Here is a 20615-nt window from a genome sequence, read left to right as displayed (position 1 = left end):
TAAGTAACTTCTCGATGAGCTAGAGAGTTGAAATTTCAAACTTAATTCAGAGGTCGATGACAGCCGGTGACACAATACAAAAAGTGTCGCTATTGGGCGCACGGATTGAGATATTTAGAAAAACCAAACGGAACGGAGGGAATTTTGGGATTGATTTTTATGTAAGTTCTCATTGAGCTGCAAGCGTAAAACTTAACAGATAGGTTAGGACGCCGACGAAATGTAAGAAAAGGAGAAATTAAAAATTAAATAAAAAAATTTTAAGCACTTCCTTTATATAAATGGAGAAAAATCGGCGAAAAATGTCTCCTTATATAAAAACATACATTTTCTTGCTAAACTTTGATTTTTAAATTTTGACATAGAAATTGCAAAAATATTTATGAGAAGTAAAAATATAAAAGTGGAGCACACATTACTTGGATTGGAAAGTTGGTAGAAAAGGAGATATTATTAGTCAATCATGTTCTCAATCTCTCTTCAATCAGTTCATGTTCTTTGCCACCAGAATGCGTACAGAATGGCGTACAGTGCAGCCGTTGGTATTGTTCTCAGGGCTTCCAATTAAGCTAAGACTGTATACGCCTTTAATTTTTTTTTTGAGTTAATTCTTTTTTGTGTGGCTGTCAACCAAACAAGGACTCCATAGTATAGGATAGGCCTTAGGATCGCAGTAGTAAATACGCAATGAGAGAGAGAGGGCGTTAGACCGCACGTACACCCGGCATTCTTTTACATGCATAAAGTGCCGTCGTATCCTTCACTCTCTCTTCCCCGACAACTTACTGCCTATAATTAACTAGCTTAGGCCTGGTCCAAGTGGGACTTTGTACCTCTTTATAAAGAAGCCCATATTCATTGTGGTTAAACAAGTGTGATAACTTCTGCATAGACGTCTAAATTGCAAATAGAATGGATCACCTGATTTTTAAATGACTATCGCTGTCTCATTCTGTATCTCTTTCTATCACCCGCTGAAGATAGTCGGCCCTATGCGCCACCATATTGAACACCATGTCAAAACGCTACCAAAATGCTAAAAAGTAGCCATATTGAACATCCTGGCAGGCAGTTGACGGATAAGATGTCACACTTGTTTTATCCACAATGCCCATATCCGTCTTCTCAGCGTTGGCGTTCAACGGGGCACGTTCCATTTTCGTGAGCGTAAGTTTCTCTTAAAAATTTGCTAATGCATTTGCATAATATTGACAGTTGGTGGCTGTTGCAATGCCCAATTAAGTCAGTTATTTTAATAAGTTAAATTGATATAAAATCTGTCATTTTGTTAACTTGAGAGCAACAGTCTCTTTTCAGTTGAAATAACAAAAAAAAAATGTGTGTCCTTGACAAAAAAACTGGGTTGAACTAATGATAGTCGGATCACTTCTATCGAATGTCAGTTCATTCAAGAAAAACAAACTCGAACTGTTGATCATGGTAGAATCACCAGGTGAAGTAAGCCGTCATTTGTCTCGCTCTAAATTCTTCTTTGTTCTGTCACTCGGCTATCTGAAAATTTTTCACCAATGTTGTCCCCGAAAAAGTGTGGGTTTTTGCATTTTTCAGGAGTAAAGTGTGGTAGTTTTAGTACTTTTTTCACATAAACCAGTAAGTGAATATCGATGGGCCTTTAGTGGATTTAATTACAGAGATTCATCATTTGGGTATCTTTGATGTTGGCTTCCATAAGTAAGACCGTGCTAAACTATTACGTTAATATTGTTGATTTTTCCATTATATATGTATGTACGATGACAGCCGGTGACACAATACAAAAAGTGTCGCTATTGGGCGCACGGATTGAGATATTTAGAAAAACCAAACGGAACGGAGGGAATTTTGGGATTGATTTTTTTGTAAGTTCTCATTGAGCTGCAAGCGTAAAACTTAACAGATAGGTTAGGACGCCGACGAAATGTAAGAAAAGGAGAAATTAAAAATTAAATAAAAAAATTTTAAGCACTTCCTTTATATAAATGGAGAAAAATCGGCGAAAAATGTCTCCTTATATAAAAACATACATTTTCTTGCTAAACTTTGATTTTTAAATTTTGACATAGAAATTGCAAAAATATTTATGAGAAGTAAAAATATAAAAGTGGAGCAGACATTACTTGGATTGGAAAGTTGGTAGAAAAGGAGATATTATTAGTCAATCATGTTCTCAATCTCTCTTCAATCAGTTCATGTTCTTTGCCACCAGAATGCGTACAGAATGGCGTACAGTGCAGCCGTTGGTATTGTTCTCAGGGCTTCCAATTAAGCTAAGCCTGTATACGCCTTTAATTTTTTTTTTGAGTTAATTCTTTTTTGTGTGGCTGTCAACCAAACAAGGACTCCATAGTATAGGATAGGCCTTAGGATCGCAGTAGTAAATACGCAATGAGAGAGAGAGGGCGATAGACCGCACGTACACCCGGCATTCTTTTACATGCATAAAGTGCCGTCGTAGCCTTCACTCTCTCTTCCCCCGACAACTTACTGCCTATAATTAACTAGCTTAGGCCTGGTCCAAGTGGGACTTTGTACCTCTTTATAAAGAAGCCCATATCCATTGTGGTTAAACAAGTGTGATATCTTCTGCATAGACGTCTAATAGAATGGATCACCTGATTTTTAATTGACTATCGCTGTCTCATTCTGTATCTCTTTCTATCACCCGCTGAAGATAGTCGGCCCTATGCGCCACCATATTGAACACCATGTCAAAACGCTACCAAAATGCTAAAAAGTAGCCATATTGAACATCCTGGCAGGCAGTTGACGGATAAGATATCACACTTGTTTTATCCACAATGCACATATCCGTCTTCTCAGCGTTGGCGTTCAACGGGGCACGTTCCATTTTCGTGAGCGTAAGTTTCTCTTAAAAATTTGCTAATGCATTTGCATAATATTGACAGTTGGTGGCTGTTGCAATGCCCAATTAAGTCAGTTATTTTAATAAGTTAAATTGATATAAAATCTGTCATTTTGTTAACTTGAGAGCAACATTCTCTTTTCAGTTGAAATAACAAAAAAAAAATGTGTGTCCTTGACAAAAAAACTGAGTTGAACTAATGATAGTCGGATCACTTCTATCGAATGTCAGTTCATTCAAGAAAAACAAACTCGAACTGTTGATCATGGTAGAATCACCAGGTGAAGTAAGCCGTCATTTGTCTCGCTCTAAATTCTTCTTTGTTCTGTCACTCGGCTATCTGAAAATTTTTCACCAATGTTGTCCCCGAAAAAGTGTGGGTTTTTGCATTTTTCAGGAGTAAAGTGTGGTAGTTTTAGTACTTTTTTCACATAAACCAGTAAGTGAATATCGATGGGCCTTTAGTGGATTTAATTACAGAGATTCATCATTTGGGTATCTTTGATGTTGGCTTCCATAAGTAAGACCGTGCTAAACTATTACGTTAATATTGTTGATTTTTCCATTATATATGTATGTTTAATTTGTCAAAAAAAATTAAACAGGTCTTTGTTAAAACAAACTATTTGTATTCACGTCATATCCAACAAGGATATTCGCCTGTGCAGCGCTACTGAAAACTTTGTCATTCCTGCATCAAGAACACCAAAACTGTCTTATTTCACCTTATTTATGTAAAAACTTCGCTAAAACAATGGATTTCTAAATACAGTTACAAAAAATTTTAACTCACTGTTGTTGTTTTGCCCTAAACATCAGACCACTAAGATGAGAGGAATGTTACAGTAATGGATTGTAATTTAGAATATATGAATCCGGCTCGATCGGATCAGCATCTTCTGGTCCTAGGCCGACTGCTATTATAGCCCCTGACATATTTTAGTAAATAATAACTTAGTAACATTAGTAATACATCAAAAATTCAACTGTCAAGAGCTTTTGGGTAATCTTTTGACCAAGTTTGTATGATTTGTTAGAAGAGCATATTTTTTACTTCCGACTCTCAACGACAAATCAACAGAGCAGATGACAGACACATTTAAAAGTATTACGATCACTTCCAAATGTGACTGTAAAACTTTTCATCAAACCCGAAAGCTATTTTATTTTTATTCGATACCAATATGTAATATTAGCTCGCACTGGTCCGGGATACTTTTGCATTGGCGTTAGGTGATATGCTGAAAAAAAAAACAGTTCCTGTAATGGCTTTGGTAGAATGGTATTTATTTTTATTAACACGCTTTTATTAGCTTGGCCTGTATGTAACGGAATCCTTGAGCTTAATTTTCACCGGTTTCTAGAAGTCTGATTAATTTGAAACTTTGCATACATATCAGGGACCGATGACAATGCATTAATGTGGTGGTGTGGTGACATAAGGTCAATTGGCCTTATTACCACTTTGAATGGCCATAAGTTTGATTGAAACATTGCACACGTATCAAGGCTCGATGAGAATGCATTAATGTGATGGTGTGGTGACATAAGATCAACGGCCATAAGGTCAATTGGCGTTATTACCACTTTGAAAGGCCATAAGTTTGATTGAAACATTGCACACGTATCAAGGCTCGATGAGAATGCATTAATGTGATGGTGTGGTGACATAAGATCAACGGCCATAAGGTCAATTGGCGTTATTACCACTTTGAAAGGCCATAAGTTTGATTGAAACTTTGCACACGTATCAAGGCTCGATGACAATGCATTAATGTGATGGTGCGGTGACATAAGGTCAACGGCCATAAGGTCAATAGGCCGTATTACCACTTTGAATGGCCATAAGTTTGATTGAAACTTTGCACACGTATCAAGGCTCGATGACAATGCATTAATGTGATGATGTGGTGACATAAGGTCAACGGCCATAAGGTCAATTGGCCTTATTACCACTTTGAATGGCCATAAGTTTGATTGAAACATTGCACACGTATCAAGGCTCGATGACAATGCATTAATGTGATGGTGCGGTGACATAAGGTCAACGGCCATAAGGTCAATAGGCCGTATTACCACTTTGAATGGCCATAAGTTTGATTGAAACTTTGCACACGTATCAAGGCTCGATGACAATGCATTAATGTGATGATGTGGTGACATAAGGTCAACGGCCATAAGGTCAATTGGCCTTATTACCACTTTGAATGGCCATAAGTTTGATTCAAACTTTGCACACGTATCAAGGCTCGATGACAAGGCAATAATGTGATGGTGGGGTGACATAAGGTCAATTGAACTTATGACCACCCCAAATGACCATAGATTTGAAACCTTGCACATAATGCGAAAAACGCATTCCTTTATTAATGATAGAAGTGGATGCATGGAACCTCTACGAAAGAGCATACTGGAGCCCTTTTTAACACGCTTTTATTAGCTTGGCCTGTATCTATCTATGTATCTATGTATCCATGTATGTATGTAACGGAGGAGCCGAGAGCCCCGGTAATGCAGAGCTCCGAACTCCGTTGCACCTTTTGAAGCATTTTAAGATAGGTACTTTAACTAGTGCAGGCCACCAGACCAAAGCACCATAAAGAAGAATCGGGCGCACAATGGCTGTGTAAATGCAGTAGGTCACCTTAGGGGAGAATCCCAAGGAGGTGGCAATTGCCCTCTTGCAGGTGAACAGCTCTACTGCTGCCTTCTTGGATCGCTCCACTATATGGCCACTTCATAATAACTTCCTATCCAGAATGACTCCCAAATACTTGACTTGATCGCTAAACGCTAAGAACGTACCCCCAATTCTTGGCGGTGTAAGGTTTGGTACTTTGTACCTCCTCGTGAAGTGGACAAGCTCGGCTTTATCCGGGTTGACTTCCAAACCTGTGGCGGGTTGTACTCCTGGAGCAGCTCCAGGATGTCAGCTGGGTCCGTTGGCGTCACTGGAACCCAGGCTCTAGCCCTTGGTCATGAGGGGATATCACGCGCCTCCACTACCTTGAGGCGCGCGCCCGGATATACCACCACTATCAGCGTGACGGCGGCTCTATAGAGGTTTACCGACCTGGCGTCGTCACAGGCAATTAGCTTGGCATTGCCCTGGAACCACCCTGCATCGGTGTAAGATGGCGGTGGACCAGGGTTGTGTTTCTTAACCTTAAGGGTCACCGTAGCGAGCGCGGCCTCGATCCACTTCCACTGTTGTTTCGGGATCCTGCCATCTTCGCTGCTCTCGTCTATAATGCCAATGATCTGCCAACCCTTGGCAATTTCGGCGAAAGACCGCGTCCAGCCTCCCTGCGTCTTGGCCCTTTTCGGTGCCGTGGGGTTGGATTCATCCATGGACCGCTGGCGTTTCGAGGTTTCATCACTCTCGACTAAAACTTTTAAAATTACTTGAACTAAAAAATTAAAAATAAATAATAGTTTAAAAAACTAAAAAACACGCTTTTATAGCAAACCGAACTAAAAAATAGAAAATAATTTTCAATTAAAAAGAGTTTATATAACAGTAGTAGAAGGTCAAACAATCGTTTATAGTTAATCACCTCAAAATAAAATTATAATAAAATTTAAGTTATTTACAGAATAATTTAATTCACAGTAAAAAGCGTGGGGTGCTTGACATTGAATGTTACAATCATTCTATTGTCAACTATCTGAGAGGAAAGATATGAAATGTAGTCAAATGCACGACACGCTTTTTACTCTGAATTAAATTATTCTGTTAATAACTTAAATTTTATTATAATGTTATTTTAAGGTGATTAACTATAAACGATTGTTTGACCTTATACTACTGTTATATAAACTCTTTTTAATTGAAAATTATTTTCTATTTTTTAGTTCGGTTTGCTATAAAAGCGTGTTTTTTTAGTTTTTTAAACTATTATTTATTTTATTTACTTCACCTGGTGATTCCACCATGCTGTTGATTAGATGAAACGGATGGCCGTCGATGTAAAAAAATAAGAAAAAAACTTATTTTATTTGGTACTTTTCCTTATAGGGTTTGCTTCCGTTCAAAATGTATTAGATTTCCCCAAAAAATTTTCCGGAAACACAAACATTTGCACAACGTACTATGTATATACTATGATTAATTTTGACTATATGCGGTGAAGGTCTTTATGGCCAAATTTATGGAAGCGGCCGCCGTGGTGTGATGGTTGTTCGGCCTGGGTGCGTCTGAAACCGGCAGTGGGTAGGCGCACACGGGTCGATCTCGGAATGGATGGTTCACTCAAAATAAACAGAGAAGAAAAAACGCTAAGAGGATTTCCTCGTTATAATAGTGCTTTAATTAAGGTTTAAGAAAATATATAAATGGATACAATTTTACCTTTGAGTGTAAAGTGATGACGGTGATCCTCGGCGATGTGTGCTGGTTGGCGGTCAATCGATAAAGAGGCCGGTTGTCCCGTTGATGACAACCGCTAAGCCGTGAAAAAGTCCTCTGGTATTAAGGAGGGGAAAAGCCACACACACAGCCACCCCCACATATACGTGCATGGGTGCTGACAACCTGCACACACACACATGCATGTGTACGAAACGCATGCATGTGCATGCATGCACACAAGGGCGGCGTGAGTATGGGTTGCTGGAAATATTATTAAACCATTTGGGAGGGGCGCCGTCAATCAAGTCTAAGCAATGGTAGCGAGCTCCGCCTACCACACCGAAGATCCTGGGGTTCACGCCACGCGCAAAGCAACATAAAAAATATTAGAAACAAGTTTTTTCAATTATAAATTTTTTTTGGTTTGGTTGAATGGCACGGACGTTAGTCCATAAAGCCAGGTTGTATATCGGATGGTTCTTTCTTCAGATTGTTGGTATCATCAAAGTTTATATGTAATTTTGACGTCTCCGGTACACCATGGTAATACCATAGCGGCCAGAACCATGAGTAGCAGCTTGCGCTTTGATATTAATTTTTGTAATTGTTCGTATTTTCAATTAAGATTTGTTTTTAAATGGCACCATGCCAAGTTATATTCAATTTGACTTTAGTTAAGTTATTAATTTTTCATTTAAAATTGTTGGTGTTTTTTGTCCAATAGTATATTCAATTAAAATTAGTTTTTACGTGGCACCACGCCAGTCACAAAATTTGTACTGTTTTTTTTTTTTTTTAATTCTTTGTCCATGTTCACAAAAAAGTGAATTTAAATTTATGATTGCAGTTTGATGTATGCAATGAGTATTGCATAGTATGTAAAACGAGCTGCTTATTCAGCATAAAGTATATATGCGACCAATTTTCTGTTATACGCCGTAATTTGTTCCGTTAGATTGTATGATACATCCGAGAATTATCTTTAATTTTAGTATATAAATAAATTTTAATTTTCAATATATGGCCTGTTGCCATGTGTTAATCACTGTCCCGTTACAATCCGTTATATATATAGAGCGAGTTGGTTTTTATATGACACCACGCCAGATTTTAAACTTCAATATGCGATCACTTATAATTTCACTGATTCCTGTTTGCAGTGCAAAACCACCACCCTGACTCTAGGTCAGTACGCATTGCATCTCCTAACTCCGTCAAAACGCCAGAAGGAAGCACAAAGCCAAACTTGAGGCTTATTTAAATTTTCAGCTCAACCAAAAAAGCCCGAAAAATTGCAGTTGAGCCGAGGATGACACTGTACGACCACTCCGACGAAACGACTGCGGTTTTATTCAATTAGAAGAACATTTTTCTAAGAGGGGTTGCCCCTCGGCAGTGTTTGGCAAGCACACCGAGTGTATTTCTGCCATGGTGAGCTCTCAGTGAAAACTCATCTGCCTTGCAGATGCCGTTCGGAGTCGGCATAAAACAAGTAGGTCTCGCCCCGCCAATTTGTAGGAAAAATTTAAAAAAAGGAGCATGACGCAAATTGGAGAGAAGCTCGGCCTAAAATCTCTTCGCAGGTTATCGCGCCGAAAGTTATTTATTTTTATTTACGGAAGAGCGAAACTTGATGCACTCACCAACTGCAAAAAAAAATAAGAATATTAATAAAATAAAACAATTTTGAAAATTTAACAACAAAAGCACGTCTGATTAGGTAAACTTAAAACTAAAGAAAGAAAGTGCCTACTCATAAACGTGGTTACAAAAATTTGTTTTGTCAGTTTCAGTTTCATCACACTAAGATCAAAATCATTTTCCATATTTAAGACATTACTTCATAGCTGGCTTTGTTGAGTCGGAAATATGAAATTATACTGAGCGATAGTACGCTGGTGTGGGATAAGTTTATATGTAACCTATCCCGACAAAAAAGAACTCTAATAGTATGAAAGCCGTGCGCTGGAAAGGGGCGTGGCAATACAGCATATTCTTGGCGTTTCTGTCGATGCATGTGAGACATGTGAGTGTATAACGAGATATATTTTTATAAATTTTGTGAAAACGAAATGTGAAAAACAGCTTGACTTATTATATAATATTTTCCAATACAGTCCAACGCCTTAAATTACAGCATTGATGTTCCCTATACACCATACCGAAGTAGTGATGGCAAATATGATTTTGTTGATGTGGCACAACAACAAAGTGAAATTAGTAAGCAACAAAGCGAAACGGGACAGACATCGCGATTCTACACATCCGCCGATGTGGATGAAAAATTTTGGCTAAAAGAGCTAGGCGATGACTACAAAAATGCTATACACATGCAAGTGAGCGGAGACGAGAGACATAACGGCGTTTTTAATATGAGCGAAAATGGGTCGGCTTATAAAGTGCAGCCCATTGAAAACCTAAATACGATAGTCAATAATAATGAGATTAAAATATCAGCAGGAAACCAAGGCAAGAATCGTAAGAGAAACAAAATTGAAAATAATGAGGGTAAGAAACGCCAAAAAAAGCTAAAACATGAAAAAATCAGTGAAAAAGTTGAGCAGAGTATTAAGATAAAGTCAAACGCCACAAAGCATGCTAATAAGACAGAGGCGCATATTGAAGAAAACATCACCGAGACAACTGCGCTCGATAAAAAGTTAAAAGAAAACGTACATGAGGACTTAAGCAAATATACAAAATTCCAACACATTCACATGCAATACGCACCAGAACTTAAAGGGAAAGACGACCAAGAAAACCAAGCCCTAACTAACCAAACATTGACGGACCAGACAATAGAACAATCATCTGTTGTGGTAAATTTACCTGAGACAAGTAATGTGGTTGAGGTGGAAGCGAATGATGCGCCTGTGGTGGTCAACATGCCACCGGTGATATATCATAGTAAACCGGCGAATTTGACAGATCAAGACAGTAACGACAATACAGCAGAAACAGAAGAACAATCCCAAAAATTAAATACAGCTACTCAAACTACAGAAACGGTAGAACAACAAAAAGCCACCGCAGACGTACAGAAAGAAAGTGACATAGACGACAATACGCAATACAAACAACAAATATACACGCCATTGACATATGAACAACAACAATACTGTCAACAACAAACACAATATCCTACAACACAAAATAAACAACAATACTCGCTTCCATTAGAGTACACAAATTTTCAACAACAACAACAACATACACAATATCCAGTGCAAATACAACAGACAGAATACCAAGAACAACAATCTATACCATATACGCAACACGTACAACAACAATACTCACCTGTTACTTTGCATAATAATAATAGAGTCTCATCGACTTATCATCATAATCGTGGTGTTTATCCGCTATCTGATATTAGTTCAGAGCCCGCATATCCAAGTTTACCCAACATTTTGGAACCCAGCAATAGAAATGCTAAAGTACGTTATATGCTTTCGAAACCTTCAATTTTGAATGCACCAGCAGCCGCCTATGGCGCATACGGTGAGGCACCGCAAGTGCAAACGGAATATAATCGTGAGAGACGTTCCACTCGACAGTTGTATCAGGAGGGCTTGTGATGGCGCATTACTTTAATATTTATAAGTATGCTAATGAGTTATTTATTTATTTTATATAAGCTTTTGAGACTGAATAAATTTGAGTAACGTGTATTGTAGTTAATTAATTTTTATATAATATTTCAACTAGCGACATGTATTTTAAAAAACAGAATTGTAATCTTGCGTCTGCTTAGTTAGTAAACTCTTCCGGACGGGATTACTTTGCCGATGTTTAAAAACCTTGGCTATGAGGGATTCAAATACCTGGCGCTCGTCATCCCTGAAATATGGCGAAGGATGTACCGCTACTAAAGCCTGGGATGGCTCATGTAGGAGACTCATATCTCTCCTATCGCCAGTAGCCAAGAAACTTCAAACCATGATGCTTCCTTGTTTCACGGCGAACCTGTCCAGTCTCCTAGTCCCAAACGATGGACTGCAAATTATCTGTGTGGTCAGTAAGCATCAGTCTAGTTGAGAAACGTAACATCAAAACTCGAAGAATTATACGAGAGGTGCCGCAGCGTATGGGACGAAACTTAGTTTAGTTTTTACATGTCAAAGCTGCCTTCACTTACCAGAAGAAGCTAACATTGTGTCCCACCCCGGTGATTACACGATAACGGCAGCAGGTCCTGGCCCATACATAGATGAGCTTTGTTATGGAATTAATGACTAACCACCTTGTCTTTCCAGTTTTTTCATCTCGCGAAATTTGGTATCCACGTCGATGGTATTACGCTACCGACTGTCCTACACTTAAAAATACTGGGTGTGTCGTTTGATCAGGACATACACCGCGCACGAAGCTGCCACGGGATATATTCTTAAGTAAGCAGATCATTATCTACACAGTGAGGCTAGAAGACTCCTCATAAAGAAGAGGAATGAAATAATAAGCAAACAGTTTCTGTCGAATACCCAGAAACATGGGCATCCCAACAGACATCTGATTGAAGAGGACCCCCTTACGTAATGTATGTTTTGCATGCGATGTGTTCCCACATCACACCAACCATCTTTTCAATTGCAATGTGAAACAAACCCCTCTAACACCCCTTTCTATCTGGTTCACCCCCGTTGAAACTGCAAATTTCTTCGGACGTTGATAACAATTTTTGAGTGATCGCACCTATTGGATTGGGCGAAGCACTACTACAACAATATCAATCACCACCAATCCACTCTCGGGCGTATTTTAAAAAAGACAGAGCTAAACAGACATTTTTTAAAGTTCAGTTGATTGCCGAATTAAGAAAAATCGAATATAAGCATATGTAAGCTCCATAAAGTCAGGAGCCATAACGTCAATTGACATTATGATTACTTCAAACGGCCACAGGGTCAATTGATGGTATGACCATATGAAATGGTCACAAGGTCAAATTTGAAATGGTTACAATGCCAACGATATTGACATTCTACCTTTCTGTCATTAGCACAAAGTCAACTCATATTTCCTCAACTGGTCATAAGGTCAATTATTTTGATGTATATTGGACGGGAAGGAAAATCGACATTGATGATGGCACAACGCCGAAACCGGTTTGTTTCGAAACCAAATTTGACAAAGGATGACCGAAAATCGTTCCAATATACATCATTTATCCACCCTTTCGGAAAATCAACAACTAAGAGTATACATATGGGGTATTCCATCCCTTTTGGGCCAACTTTGAACCCGACCACTTTAGAATTGGCTGAAAGTTTTTCTTCTTTTTCTAGCTTACGAAAGACGTTTTTCAGAATTTTTTCATCCAACTCAAAAAAAGTGATGAATTTTTAAAAAAACACCGTTTTAGTTTTGTTTTCAAAATGCTATAACTTTTTCAAAAATTGACCGTTGGGGATCTTTTTTTTTTAAATTTGTTTTTAAATGTACTTTTCGGAAAAAATACAAACAAATTTTTAAAGTTTTTCTTTTTTTAATTTTTCAGTTTTTCGAGATTTTTCGAATTTCGCCATTTTTTTTTTCTCATAAAAAACTTCAATCAATTCTGCAATCATCCCCACTAATCCCGGAATGGGCCGATTTTTTTTTTATATTTTTTTTTATTTAATTGAAGCTTTAGAAATATAAAAAAACGATAATTGGCCTCATAACCACTTTAAAACGCAATGAGGCTAAATGATATATGTATATATGTGGTATTCCATCCCATTTCGACCAATTTTGAACCCGACCCCTTTAGAATTGGCTGAAAGTTTTTCTTCTTTTTCTAGCTTACGAAAGACGTTTTTCAGAATTTTTATATTTTTTTTATTTAATTGAAAAAAAAAATTTTCAAAAATAAAAATTTTTTTTAACAATTTTATTTATATAACAAAAAATGTAAGGAAATGATTTTTAAGTATTCATATATATATATATAATTCATAATTTGTTACATTATTTTTAGAAAACTTACATGTTTACTGTGTCAGTCATTAATCCTGCTTATTTTAATCGTAGATTACCATAATATATAAAGAAAAGAATACTTAAAAATCATTATCTTACATTTTTTTGTTATATAAATAAAATTGATAAAAAAAATTTTTATTTTTGAAAATTTTTTTTTTCAATTAAATAAAAAAAATATAAAAATTCTGAAAAACGTCTTTCGTAAGCTAGAAAAAGAAGAAAAACTTTCAGCCAATTCTAAAGGGGTCGGGTTCAAAATTGGTCGAAATGGGATGGAATACCCCATATATACATATATCATTTAGCCTCATTGCGTTTTAAAGTGGTTATGAGGCCAATTATCGTTTTTTTATATTTCTAAAGCTATCAAAAATGTCCGGATAAGTCAATTGTCAACCTCACCTATCCGTGGCAAATCCTGCATAATTAGCTGCCGAGGCTCTGGCGACATGGAACTAGGGGTGGGGCGGGATGGTCTAGAAGATCCAATGTGGTCGATGGCCGAGCTACAAATCCGGCGAAGGGCCATCAACATCGATTACACTTCCGAGCCCTTACAGTTCTGTTTGCGAGGAGGATAATCTACATCGAAACTAATTGTGTCCGCCAAAAGTATACTTAGGATACTGTCATGCCATTTGGCGTATCCTTCCAGCACCCAGATGCTGGGAATCTCAGTGCAGTTTGCAAATCGATCGGAAACAGGGTTAAAATGGGATCTAAAGCCGTCGACAAGCTCCGGTGATGCCAACGCACACAGTACGTTGAAATTTCTATAAACTGATGGGATTGTAATATTTTCACCACTCTATAGATCCAGCAAACTTAGCCGTAGCAGTTAGAAGATAGGCGACTTGTACTTCCTTGTAAATAGTAATAAATCCTCCTTATTAGCCAAAAGCTAATAAATAATTTTGATAACGTTCCTTTCATGGTTGGTTGGTTGGTTGGAGTGGCGAGTCCCAATTGACTCCAATTAGCGCTCATGCGCCGTTTTGATGCCACAAACTCGTGAGTTAACCAATGAAAGGGTGTTGTAAGAAGACTAATAAACATTTTCACGCGCCTCAGGGAAAACCCGTCCCCCTATATCCATCCCGTGGAGTTTATATATTTGAGTAGCTCTCGCGGCCTAACACCCTTGAGTTCTGGGAGACTTTCCAAAAAGGGCTTTCCAAGAAACTTTATTCTGCTTCGATAGTGTGCTGGGCATTCGGACAGCAGATGCTCAACCGTATCCTCCGCCTGCGACAGGAGGTATTTCTTTCATGACTTCACTAATTCTTAGAAGAGAGGCACTCGAGATTAGGATCGACACATCGTCAGCGCTTGCCATAATATTCACTAAAACTTATGTTGAGTTTTGATAAGAGTATATCAGTTATAGGAATAAGCCACAGCAAAGGTGAGGGCATCCCAACTAGTAATATGCCGCTACAAACCTGCTTACTAACAACTGCTCTCCCACCATCAGCTTATACTTCGCAGTTAAGTAGAAGGGACGGGATCCAATTCCTTGCTGCTTCCATCACCTCCTTCCTAGCGTATCAACAAACGCATTCGGAGTAAATTGTTGCTGCATAAGAGACTCCTCCACTTTTCACACCACTTCAAGATGCAAATTCCTTACTGATTACTTCTTTCCCAATAAAGACGAATTCTAAACTGTCAGCTATCAAATTGTTGAAAACTTGCTTTCTTATCTACGCGGCCGCAGTAAATTATTTCTGATAAAGGACTTCTTCAGTGTTCGCAGCAGTGCTTATCATTGAAAATTTTCCAATAACGCCTCGGATAAACGCAAACGGCCAGCTCATATTAGGACGGATATGATAATTCGTCTTACTTTGTTGTTGTTGTTCTGTAGCAGTGCATATGAAAAGATGGTTGGTGTCATGTGCGGACACGTTACAAGCGGGACATACATTGGGTATATCAGGGTTGATTCTGGATAAGTAAGAGTTTAACCTATTACAGTTTCGAGATCAAAGGTCAGTTGTAGTGACGCGCGTCTCTCTGGGGAGGTTGCTTTCCTTAACTGCGAGTTTGGCGTATTTATCTTTGAGAATGGGGTTGGCATTGTGGATGTCTCTCAGGGCCTTTTTGTGCTTCCATTCTTCATACGGCTGAATACAGGCTGTAACTCTCATTAATCTAATTCTGCTATGTCCGAGGTCAGCTCATAAATTATTTAGTTATCTACCGATACGAAATATCAAACGAAGTTCTCTTTTTTTAAGCAAATTGACGGAAGCTAAGCCGTCGTGCAGTGTGAGAACTTACGATTACAATGTTAGTCCAATCATATTGATTGCTATCTTTTGGTTGAAAAGTGCATCATCAAAAATTCAATTGTCAACATCAAAGAATTATCGCATGGCCCATATACAAAACAATTCATCTAGAAATCACGTACGACAAACTGAATGTACTTCTCATATATAAAAGCTTCCATAATAACTCCGACATAGGTAGTATTACAAGACACTTCAACGAACAATCCATCGACAAAAATTAGATCAAAGAGATCATAATAAATACAATGAATTGCTTCCTATTCGCAGTATTATTCATTGCAGCACCGGTACGTGAGACAAACCTATAAACATAGAACAAAAAAAAAAATATGACACACTCAAACTGAAATTGTACTTGACGAATTTCCGTGCAAATTTAATTTAATTTTTCTATATTTTTTTTTATCTTCTTTTCCAATAAAGCTTGCGTCTGCAAATTATGGCTCGAGTTCAAGCCATGGTAGTCATGGTGGTCATGGTGCTTCCTACATATCAGCTGCCTCATCTGGCGGTCTCGATGAATTAGTGCAGGCTGCTGCCGGTGGCGCACACAATTCGGGTGGTTCTATAACTCCTGCCAATGCTGAAATACAAAATGCACCCGCCGATGCTGCACGCCTTGGTCAAGTGCAAGCTCAATTGCAAGCACTCAACTCAAATCCCGTCTATCGTAATTTGAAGAACTCTGATGCTATTGCAGAATCATTGGCTCAATCAAAATTGGCATCGAGCATACGTCATGGTCGCATAAATATTGTTGCACCCAATGTGGTCGATCAGGGTGTTTATCGTTCATTGTTGGTGCCATCGGGTCAAAATAATCATCAAGTGATTGCAACACAACCGCTACCACCAATCATTGTAAATCAGCCAGCTTTGCCACCCACACATATTGGTGGCGGACCAGCTGCTGTTGTTAAGGCTGCTCCAGTTATTTATAAAATCAAACCATCTGTAATTTATCAACAAGAAGTTATCAATAAGGTTCCCACTCCACTCAGTTTGAACCCAGTTTATGTGAAGGTTTACAAGCCAGGCAAGCAGGTTGATGCACCTCTTGTGCCCGGCGTACAGAAAACATATGACGCTCCTTCATACAGTGCACCATCTTACTCAGAGCCAGCTGCAGCTTATGAAACAGCACCTGCATCAGCTTACTCTGCTGGTCCAACTCAATCTTATGGTGCTTCTTCATCTCATCAACACAGCTATGAATCTGCTCCAGCTGCTTCTTATAGTCCTGCTGCTGCGTCATATGACAATGAACCATCTTATGGTCCTGCTCCAGCAGCTAGTCCTAGTTATGCTAGTGCTCCAATATCATCAAGCTACTGAATGTATGTGTAGCATAAAGTGAGCTAAAAAGTAGCGTTGATAGCCTTGGTAACTTGAAAATGCTTAGTTTAGTTCGTATTCTTCAGTTAACATTTTTTTACATATTTTTTATGACTACTATGTCCTGTGTGACGTTGAGAGAATAAAAACAAAATTTTCTTAATGAATTGTCGATTTTTTTTATATTTATTATGAGGGATTAAACTTAGAGCCGATATCGGATTTCACGGTTTGTGCTGAAGTTATTCTAAAAAAAACTTTTGCTAAGCAACGCTTGAAGCTGGGGAGCGCAAACGATTTTCAGTTTCAATCGATGCACAGGTAAGACTTTAATCGAGCGTAACCTAAGCATGAACTATAAATCTACAGATTAGCCAAAATATATTATGTATATTAGGGCGGGTTAAATTGTATGGGGAAAAAAACATACTAGTTAGTGTATTAAACATCAACATACAAGTGGGCATACTAGTCGATATTTGCATCAGCATCCTACTAGGTAATATACTAGTCCTAGTCGGGTTGAAAAATTACTTGAAAATTGATAAATTAGCTCCAAATTCATTTTATTCATTATATTTCATATGCATACATATTTCACTTTCCGGTCTTTGGTAGTGGGTTAATCCTTGCCATTCTCCGTTATTCTGCAATAGCCAAAGGCTTTTAACGACAAGTAGAAAAAATGTACTAGGCTGTTGATGCCCTCATGGCCAAGGTGTTTTGGCATCGGCATAGGTTTTCCGTCTGGGCCTATTGATATGGAAGGCTAGGCCTTTTCAATGGCTTCTTTAACCTCTGTTGAGATAACGGTGAGGTGCGACTCGTCATGCTTGTGTTTATGTGCCCGTTGATTTGGACGATGTCTAGCATTCTCAACTGGAGTATGCATTGCAAATTGGCTACAGAAAGCACTCGCGCATTTCCTCCAGTCCGACAGTCGAAATTCTAGTCGGATAAATTATTCAAATACAGTAGAATCGCGAAAAAGTTAACCAAAATGTCCCAAGGGAAGTTTACTTTCCGAAATATTAACTTTTCCAAGCGGCTTTCAAATTTGAAAAAAATTCAGTAATAAACATAGTTTATGGGATATAACACACTGAATCAATTCAAATGCCTTAGTTTTAATCATTACAGGTCATAAACTTAGATTTAATCTTTGCTGGCTGATTTCAAGTCCACAGAACATACATACATATTAATTTATTCACATTGTAAATATCGACGTACCATATGAAAACTAACACTTTAAAATTTTTTTGCAAAGAAATCATATGAAAAAAATTTTGTAAGTGTTACTTTTCGTATGGCACGTCGATATGTACTTATTAATTTTTAAGAGCTGGTTTAAAGAAGCAGTCGAGACTTGTTTGTTTTTTTCTTTTGTGTAATAGCTTTTGACAATTTTCGCTCGCATATTAATAAGATCTGATAACTGATTTGTATCATTATTGTTCTCATACCACTTTATCAAGGTATTGATGCATCCAACTGCTTCCGGAAAACTCACTTTCTGTTGTTGAATATCTTGCTCGAAAGCTGATTATTCGTTATCATTATCGGAATTTGCAATCTTCGTCATCTTCCGTAATTTGAACGTCGTTCCAATTTTCAATGTCGTCAATGCTGACGCCAACACCACCCACCTTTGACAATAACACAGAAATAGGGGAATACCGGCACTTGTTTTTATTGCCAAACAAACTTTTAAATTTAAAAAAAGCTCAGAAAGGTTAACCAATAGTTAACTTTTTAGAGCGCTACGTTGACGCTCAAGATCGGTCAACTTAGCCGAGCGTTTAACTTTCTCGAGAGTTAACTTTTTCGCGATTGTACTGTACTAACTAGTATGAATAATACCACACAGCAGGGGCGGAAACTATTATTCCTTTTATAATATAATTCCTTGCAAAACTATTAATTTTGGACTTTTAATATATTTGAATCAATATAAAAATTATTTTCGGATTTTTATTACCTCGGTCGGACTTTAAACAAAACTCAAACATTTTCACCTGGGACAATTTTTTGACTCGAACTTTTTCGACTCCGAGAAAAAAGTAATTATTATTTTCCGTCCCTGCCACAAAGTTATAGTCCATGAACTATTTTAAAACTGACTAGTATGAAGAACGCCACAAAATTATAGTCAATTAACTAGAATGTTTGCCGACTACTTTGGCTTGAAACACACTTGACTACAGGGATTGAAACATCGATGTTAAAAAATTTTATTTATTATTTGTCCGGTATGTTTAGTCCCACAAACTGGGACTTTGAAAAAATGTTGTACACCGGAACAAATACCTCTAGTAAAATAGCAAATCGGAATTGTTTTTCTTGAACTAACAGACGTTCCGTAAAGTGATCGCATTATGGTTAATTCAACAAAGTTTTTTGTCAAGAGAACAAATTTGCTGCGTCATTTCAACAAAGGAGAGACTCTTGGTCTCATGCTAACAATATTTTGTAAAAATCACAGATTCTGAATCAATATAACTAATTTTTATATTATAAGAACAGATTTCATTGCTAAGGAAATCTCTGTCCCACCAACAGCCTACCCAGTTATTCTAATGTTGACGGAAATGTGTGGTTTTTCATTCGTACTCTTAGGGGAACAGTAATTAATAATTGTTAACTTAACAAAGTTATGAATTACGTACAATAAAACACTAGTTTGTTAAATCGACTGTTGAAAAAATCAATTCAACATTAACAAGTTGCTCGAATTTGATCAACCAGTTATTTGCGATTGATACAAATTGAGAGAAATTTTGGTTGAATTGACCCGTAATTCCGTTGGTTTCACCAGCTTTTCGCTTTCAATAATCTTTATCCTCCAATTGTCCCGAATGATGCCTGAAATAATCCGGGAGCTTTAATGAAATTGTTCCAAACTGTTTCCGACATAGTCCCGAAATGATTCCGAAGTTATTCCGCAGTGTTCACGAAACGCTGGTGAAAGCAGTCCCAAAATTGTCCAAGAATATACAACATAGTTCCATTACCTTCAAAATTGTATCGAAGTCCGTCGATTCTTTAGGCATGACTTAGCTCCATGTTCACACGCATCTCCCCTTCACTGTTGCACCCAATTTTAATTGCATAATTTGGTATGACTTCTTCTTATAGGAAAAAACGATAAGTCCCTGTTTTATTGTATAAATTGATGATCCTTGTTTAAGCATACTCGAAATAAACGAAAATTTTTGCAAAACAAAATTCATAGAAGTTTTTTCTTAACATATACATAGAAAATAAGGCAGAATTTAATTGATGAAATTTGATAAAAATTGTCACTGCTGTTCGCTGTTGTTAGTCAAAAATCTAAATTTTTGAAGTGAGACATACCACCGTGTTCTCCGATTTAAAACCTTCTGATCAATATATCCTATTAATTAGTAGACATAGCACTCACCCAGAAAGTGCTTGGTAAAAACTAAAAACTCCTTTAACGCATATGAGAAAGGCACACAGTTTTTTGCCTTTCCTGAACATGGTGATTTTTTGAGTTGATCGCTGTTAACTACAGCTTCCGCTCTAAAAAGGAAGCATAAAAAGTCATGGCAATTCTTAAGCTGCAGACATTGGTGCTTTATCGGTAACCGTATCGGTAACATTATAACAGCTGATTCGACCAACCTTATGGGAATCAATGCAATCGATTATTGGTGCCGCTAAGGTCGTAACCGTATCGTAGCCAACCAATTGGTTTTTGGTTTACCGTCGTAACGATAAACAGCTGATTACGTTAGGGATACGACTACAGCGATACGACATACGGCACCAATGATTC

At 37.7% G+C, this 20615-nt stretch overlaps 3 protein-coding genes across 3 annotated transcripts in view; all 3 read left to right on the top strand.

Annotated features, from left to right (window-relative positions):
- Es2 (ess-2 splicing factor homolog) overlaps positions 1–20615 on the top strand; it is a 174993-nt gene that overhangs the window by 116284 nt on the left and 38094 nt on the right. The gene's annotated exons all lie outside the window — the stretch shown is intronic.
- Cp7Fc (Chorion protein c at 7F) lies at positions 8982–10893 on the top strand. The gene is made up of 2 exons (XM_067783745.1): positions 8982–9240; positions 9332–10893. The coding sequence occupies exons 1-2, from the start codon at positions 9166–9168 to the stop codon at positions 10793–10795; spliced, it is 1539 nt and encodes a 512-aa protein (XP_067639846.1). The 5' UTR covers positions 8982–9165; the 3' UTR covers positions 10796–10893.
- Positions 15606–16980, top strand: Cp36 (Chorion protein 36). Its single transcript, XM_067783744.1, has 2 exons — positions 15606–15765; positions 15902–16980. Exons 1-2 carry the CDS (start codon positions 15724–15726, stop codon positions 16811–16813), a joined length of 954 nt encoding a protein of 317 aa, XP_067639845.1. The 5' UTR covers positions 15606–15723; the 3' UTR covers positions 16814–16980.

The sequence above is a fragment of the Eurosta solidaginis genome, chromosome 4 (genome assembly GCF_040869045.1).
Source record: "Eurosta solidaginis isolate ZX-2024a chromosome 4, ASM4086904v1, whole genome shotgun sequence".
In the NCBI taxonomy this organism is placed as follows: Eukaryota; Metazoa; Arthropoda; class Insecta; order Diptera; family Tephritidae; genus Eurosta; species Eurosta solidaginis.
This window is presented reverse-complemented; position numbering and strand designations above follow the sequence as displayed.